The sequence below is a fragment of the Nicotiana tomentosiformis genome, chromosome 3 (assembly GCF_000390325.3).
Source record: "Nicotiana tomentosiformis chromosome 3, ASM39032v3, whole genome shotgun sequence".
NCBI lineage: Eukaryota > Viridiplantae > Streptophyta > Magnoliopsida > Solanales > Solanaceae > Nicotiana > Nicotiana tomentosiformis.
This window is the reverse complement of record NC_090814.1, coordinates 97809060-97816436: the sequence shown is the minus strand read 5'-3', so window position 1 is coordinate 97816436 and position 7377 is coordinate 97809060. Positions and strand designations below refer to the sequence as shown.

General features: G+C 38.9%; 1 protein-coding gene across 1 annotated transcript; it reads right to left on the bottom strand.

Annotated features, from left to right (window-relative positions):
• Nucleotides 1-2866: 2866 nt before the first annotated feature.
• LOC138908218 (uncharacterized) lies at nt 2867-3628 on the bottom strand. The gene is made up of 2 exons (XM_070198869.1): nt 3317-3628; nt 2867-3127 (listed from the first exon to the last, which is right to left on the bottom strand). The coding sequence occupies exons 1-2, from the start codon at nt 3626-3628 to the stop codon at nt 2867-2869; spliced, it is 573 nt and encodes a 190-aa protein (XP_070054970.1).
• Between the last annotated feature and the right edge of the window lie 3749 nt (nt 3629-7377).

Sequence of the window (7377 nt, the reverse complement as noted above, 5' to 3'; positions counted from 1 at the left end):
CAACCATTATCCTCATCTTTTCACCACTCTAGATATGTCTCTATACTCGTTCAAGGATGAACGTATGTTTTAAGAGGGGGGGGGGATGTAACGACCCGACCGGTCATTTTGAGAGTACCAACTCTAGTGTAATCACAGCTGTGCAAGATTGACCACATGTGCGAGCCTGCAAAACTGGCACGTTGATCGTAGAAGCCAGCTGGAGCAGTGTGGACAGAGGTCGCAGATGCGAGGAAAATTCCGCATCTGCGAGACCATAGATGCAGACAAGGAGGTCACAGGTGCGCTGGAGCCGCAAAAGCGGACTTCTTCTCGCAGAAGCGAGTCCGCAGAAGCGGATAGGAGATCGCAGAAGTGGAGGCAAGGGAGCTTGGAAAAAACCTTAGAAGCGGTGCTCTTTCCGCAAATGCGGGACTGCAAATGCGGTCAAGTGATCTGCAGAAGCGAAAACACTGGGCAGACTCTATTAATTCAATGGTTCGAGATTTTTATCATTATTAGACATTTTGAGCTCGGATTTGGCGATTTCTTGAGAGCCGTTTCGAGGTATTTCTTGAGATAAGTCTCTTGTACTCATTTTTTATCACTAATCTTGTTTCCACATTGATTTTTCCACCTAGATTGTGTGTGTTTAAGGTGGAATTTTGGAGTTGGAGATTAGGGATTTAGAGAGTTTAATTTGGGGATTTGAGTGATGACTTGGTGTCGGATTTTGGTAATTTTGGTATGGGTGAGCTCGATATCGAATGGGTTTTCGTAATTTATAACTTGTACCCGATTCCGAGACGTGGGCCCGTGTAGACTTTTTTGGGCGATTTTTTGATTCTTTGCTAAAGTCATAGATTTATGATTTAAATTAGTTTCTTATAGTGTATTCATGACATATAATTACTTTTGGCTAGATTTGGGCCATTCGGAGTTGGAAAATCGAGGAAAAGGCATCCTTATCGATTGATTTAGCGATATTTGAGGTACGTGACTTGTCTAACCTTGTGTAGGGGAAACCCCCATAGGATTTTGTACTGTTGTAACAATTTGTGATATGTGAGCACTGTGTACGCAAGGTGACGAGTGCGTACACGGGCTAATTGTGGAAATTTCGGTTCTTTCTGAGTTGTCTTCTTTTAAATTCCTTAATTGAGTTTCCTTAACATATGTAGTGATCATGATTAGCCTAGTATCGCATGTCTACGTGCCTTAACTCTTACTTGCAATTTGTGCAACATGCTTAGTAAAATTACCTGCTTCCCTTGATTTAAATTAAATCTTTAATTGTAAGATTTCTTGCTGTAAATTCGTTGTTCCTTCGGTTCAGGTATCTGCTGTATATTTACTTTGGGACTACGAGGCATTTACTCGGGAGATCCCCCTATCTTACATATTTACTTTGGGACTACGAGGCAGTTTCTCGGGAGATCCCCCCTGTCTTTCAGATTTACTTTGGGACTATGAGGCGGTACCTCGGGAGATCCCTATGTTGTGCATATTTACATTTGGGAATACAAGGCGGTACCTCGGGAGAGCCCCTGTTGTTTACCTCTATTTGATGTGTTGTTATTTTCGAAAACTTCTCGTTGTTTAAATTCTTAGTCATTTCAAAATATTATTATACCTTCTGCCTTACTTTTCTTTTAAACCAGTAGGGCCCTTACTTGACCTCATCACTACTCTACTGAGGTTAGGCTTGGCACTTACTGGGTATCATTGTGGTGTACTCATACTACACTTCTGCATATCGTTTTGTGCAAATCCAGGTTCTTCCCACCAGACCAGATACCCATGAGTTGGACCGCACGTGGAGACTTCAAGGTATATCTGCCAGCGTCCGCAGATCTCGGATTCCCCCTCTATCCTTACTATGTTGTTTTTCCTTTTTCTCTTTAGACTCTGATGTATAGAGACACTTAGTATTTGCTCTTTGAAGCTAGTGACTTATTTCCACCAAGTTTTGGTAGTTGTAATTATTCATTTGCAGTTTTATATTTATTTCATGTGTTGAGATTTGAGCTTCAGTTTTATATTATGATATTCCGCAATTTGTTAGGCTTACCTAGTCTTAGAGAGTAGGTTCCATCACGACATCCTACGGAGGGTGAATTGTGGTCGTGACAATGCTTAAGTGTTTTTGTTCATTTCCTAAAACTTCACACTAAACATGCTGAAGTTCTTTCCAGCAGTCTGCAATTTTTGTAATGAGTTTTTCCGAAACTTCAGAGAAAACATGCTGACGTTATTTAGTTCATTTGCTAAAAGGCTAAACACGCTGAAGTTTTGTCCTGCAGTATGAATACTTCATGCAGAAAGGTGTAGTTTTTATTATATATATGTGCATTTTGTGTGTGTGTGTGTGTATGTGTGTGTGTGTGTGTGTGTGTGTGTGTATGTGTGTGTGTGTTAAAGATATGTATTTCACTTACAGTTTTTTCTCGCTGAAGTGATTGCGTACTTTTTTAGAATGCAACCAAACCTGTAAGCCGCCAACAAAAATGAGTGGTTTGTACTTCAAGCAATATATAAACGAGTATTTTTCAATCCAAAAGTTAATTTTTTTTATATGAAAGAAATCACATTTCACATATATCAAGCAATAATGAAAGTCTAAATTCGGAATATCTATCTTCCTTTAGAATGAATTTTTTTCCAAGGATTATTGAACGTTGGAGTATTTTTCAGCGTGTTTCTTGGAATATGGATGAGGTACTAGAGAAGACAAGCAAGTTGTTCTGTTATGCCCAATTTGTTTACAACGACTGCATTTCATAGACTTCAATCGTACTGATTCAGTCGTAGGGATATACCTCTTCTTTTGTCCTCTTCCTTCTAAAACCTCTACATCGGGAGGTTTTGTGATTTTAGATTCTACATTTTATGGTATATCCCATGAATTTTGATCTAACACAGTATTGACATGTCCTTCATATGTTTTGAACCATATTTCCCTTGAATACCATTTTGAGCAGTAATCAGATTTCTCCAAATATCTCTTATTGATAGCAACAATTACGTGTGGACATGGCAATTCATTAAGTTGGAATTCCAAGCAGTCGCAAGTTCTCTTCTTTAAGTCCACAATGAATTCCATTCCTTCATTATTTATTCTAAACAACATTGAATCAAGGTTGAACACCTAAGAAGGAATAAAAAAGTAAAAAAAACTATATTAGTGTATTATTGCTTCAAAAAGAAAAAGTACAATGTTTTTTATTTGTAAGAAGTAAATTACTGCAGACATAAAAAGCTGAAGTAATTATGCATTCTTTAACTACTTCAGAAAAAACATGTTGAAGTAAATTCTGAAGTTAATAAATATACTTACAAACATTTTGCAAGCCAAGTCTATCTTCTTATTCATCTCTTCTTCTGCCCATATTGACACTTTGTGAAAAGTTTCATGTGCTTTTTTTCTCCGTTCGTAAAACCACTCTCCCAACTTTTCTTGGATGAAATCTAACATTCTTAAAGCATGCATCTCTCTCGCTTTTAGTAACACGGAATTTATTGATTCTACCATGTTTGTTGTCAGCATATCATAACGTAGCCATGAGAACCACGATTGAGTCCATCTCTCTGGCGGCTCTTCTGTTATGTAATTGTATGTTTTCTTGTCAACACTTTTGATCTGGGACATAAACTAATTAAAATCTTCACGTTTGTATGACCTTGCAACGCTTTGGAAAAGATTTATTACCGTGCTTTTTGCATGTCTTTGCTTTAAATTCTTCTCAAAGTGATAGAGGCAGATACCATGGTGAGCTTCAGGATAAATTTGTCTAATCCCATTTGCAATCGATTGGTTTCTATCTTATAAGAAAACAAGTTCACGGCGGACTTCAATTGCTTTTCTCATTTCCCCGAAGAACCAAATGTATGCATCATTGTTTTCTGAATCTGCTACACCAAAAGATAGAGGAAAGATTTGATTGTTTGCATCTTTTGATACAATAACAAATAGAACACCACGATATTTTGACTTTACAAACGTTGCATCAACTGCAATGTAACGACCCAAAATTCAACTAGTCGTGATGACACCTAAACCAACCCACTAGGTAAGCCAACCGACAATAAACCAATTCCAATAAAATTTAATGAGACAAATAAATAAAAGAAAATATCTGAATTTTATACATTTTCCAAGGACTGGTAGTACAAATCATGAGCTTCTAAGATTAGAATTTACAAAGTTGGTATGAAATAAATACATCATCTATTCGAAATGTACATAAACAAATTTTTATAAATCTAAGGCTACCATGAACAAGAGGCAGCTACAACCGGAACCCAGGTACGCCTTCAAATCTAGCTCTCGTCGATCACAGCAACATCAGCATCCAATATCAATACGCAAGGTGCAGAAGTGTAGTATGAGTACAACTGACCTCACGTACTCAATCGTAACAAACCTAACCTTAGGTTGAAAGTAGTGACGAGCTGGAACGCAGGTCGGGGTCTAACACCAATAGCCAATAACAGTTCATAATAACATAATGGAAGTAATAAAAGAAGTAGCTCAGAGATAAAATGCTCATCTCGTTCACAGTTCTAGAAAAATAGGCATGCTTTTCAAATATATTAGTGAAAACCCAAATCCTTTACCGAAATCATCAAATTTATGAGTAAGTTTGAAAACTGTGATTTTTCCCAAAAAAAAAACTTTCAACAGGTAAATGTTTCATTTTCAAATAGCATGAGGAAAATACATCTCTATGCCTACATGTCAATATGTATGAGAAGTCATGAATGACGTGATACCGTACAACATGAGAAAAATGCATCTTTATGCCTGTATGTCAAGTGTGAATGTCAATGCGATGCAACTCAGTGATAAAACCATGTGCATACTCTCACAGTATCAATTCACTCAGTCCTCCCAGTCACTCAGTCCTCACAGCCACTCAGTCCTCACAGTCACTCAATCCTCCCAATCACTCGGCACTCGCACTCAGTAGGTACCTGCGCTCACTAGGGGTGTGTACAGACTCTGGAGGGGCTCCTTCAGCCCAAACGCTATAATAAGCCAATCATGGCATAAATCAAAATAACATGTTGCGGCGTGCAGCCTGATCCCATAAATATCCTCACCATCAGGCCCTCGGTCTCACTCAGTCATCAATCTCTCCAGTCTCTCGGGCTCACAATGTCATGAAAATAAGCCCAAAAATGATGATGTGATGTATCAATAAATGGTGACAGAGACTGAGATATGATATGCAAATGAATACGTATGACTGAGTATGTAATTGCAATGTAAGAAAATAATTCAATAGTAGCAATGACCTCGATGGGTCCCAACAGAATAAGCATGTGGCCTAGACATGGTTTCTAGCATGAATCATAGCTCAAAAGCTCTAGTACGTAGAGATTTCATGGTTCCAGATAAGTTCAAGTAATTACACAGTACCAAAGAAAATAACGGAGTCACATTTCACATGGTGCACGCCCACACGCCTGTCACCTAGCATGTGCATCACCTCAACACCAAATACATAACACATATAATCAGGGTTCATACCCTCAGCTCCAAGTTTAGAAGTGTTACTTACCTCGAACAAGCCAAATCTAATACCGAGCAAGCCAAGCGATGCTCCAAAAATGCCATCTCACGCATACCGACCTCCGAACGGCTCAAAACTAGCCAAAATCAACTCAAATACATCAAATAATGCCAAAGGAAACAACCCAATCGATAAAAGTCGAATCTTTAATCAAAAGCCCAAATATCAACCCAAAAGTCCAACCCAGGCCCGTGCCTCGAAACTCGGCAAAATGTATAAAATCTGACAACCCATTCAATTACAAGTCTAACCATACTAGTTTCACCCAATTTCGATTCCGAATCGATGTTCAAAACTCAAACTCACTCTGTGAACTTTAGGCTAAAATCCCAAAATTTTCTCTTTAAAACTCATGACCCAATTACCAAAAATGAAGATAAAATCATGAAATATAATCAAAACCGAGTGTAGAACACCTACCCCAATCCTTGTGATGAAAGTTGCCTCCAAAATTTCCCCATTCTGAAGTCTATAGCACAATATGTGATAAAAATGACTAACCCTCGAATTTAAAACATTCTGCTCAGCTTCATCGCATTTGCGATCAACTCATCGCATCTGCGACCACCGCTTCTACAGTAAATACCTTGCACCTGTAGGAAATCACTGAAGACCAGACCATCGCACATGAGGAATTTTCTTCGCTTCTGCGAACACGCAGGTGCGGCCACCACGTACTCTTCTGCACCCCACGTTGCTTCTGCGGCTTAAACCTCGCATCTGCGCACACGCAGATGCGCTACCAAACTCCGTTTCTGCGGTCTTCCTCACCAAGCTCTCCCTCACTTCTGCGACCAATTATCCGCATCTGCATCCATTCTTCCGCAGATGCGGAAGCACCAAAACCAGCATACCTTCAGCAATGCAACATGAAACGAAAATGATCTGAACCTCGTTCGAAACTCACTCTGGCCACTCGGGACCCCGTCCAAATATGCCAACAAGTCTCATGACACAAAACGGGCCTACTCGAGGCCTAATATCATAAATAACAACATCGAAACGATGAATCACACCTCAAATCGACTTAAATGAACTTTCAACTCCCGAAACTTGCGCCGAAACATATCAAATCAACTCGGAATTGACTCAAATTTTGCACATAAGTCCAAAATGACATAACGAAGCTATTCCAATTCCCAGAACCACAATCCAAATCCGATATCATCATAGTCAACTCCTAGTCAAACTTATGAACTTTCTAAACCTTTAAATTTCCCACTTTCGCCAATTAGTGCCAAATCCTTCTAGAAATATCCAAATGCAAATCCGGGCATACGCCCGAGTCTAAAATCACCATCCGAACCTAATGGAGCCATAAAAACTCCGTTCCGTGGTTAAATTCACAAAAGTCAAACTTGGTTAACTTTTCCAACTTAAAGCTTAAACCATGAAATTTATTCTTCCAAATTGAATCCGAATAACATGAAAACCAAAACCGATAATTTACATAAGTCATAATATATCATACGGAGCTACACATGCCCGTAAACTACCGAGAGAAGTGTAAATACTCAAAATGACCGGTCGGGTCATTACATGCAATCACGGGTCTACAGTTACACCAACCAGCAATTGATGCCGCAGGAGAAAAGAACATGTAAGCAAACTTGTACAGGTGAAACACAAAAAAACAAATCATACTGTGATGTTTTTAAATAGGAACATTTGAAACTTTAGACTGATGGTTACTATTTTTTTGCTTACCAATTCTGCTCATCTCTTTTTAAGCTAGTGTACGTCCCCGGGTTTCTATGCACCATCATGTGTAGGTATGAAGGAAGAATCTGGTAGTTCTCTTCCGGTGTTACTCTTATATAAG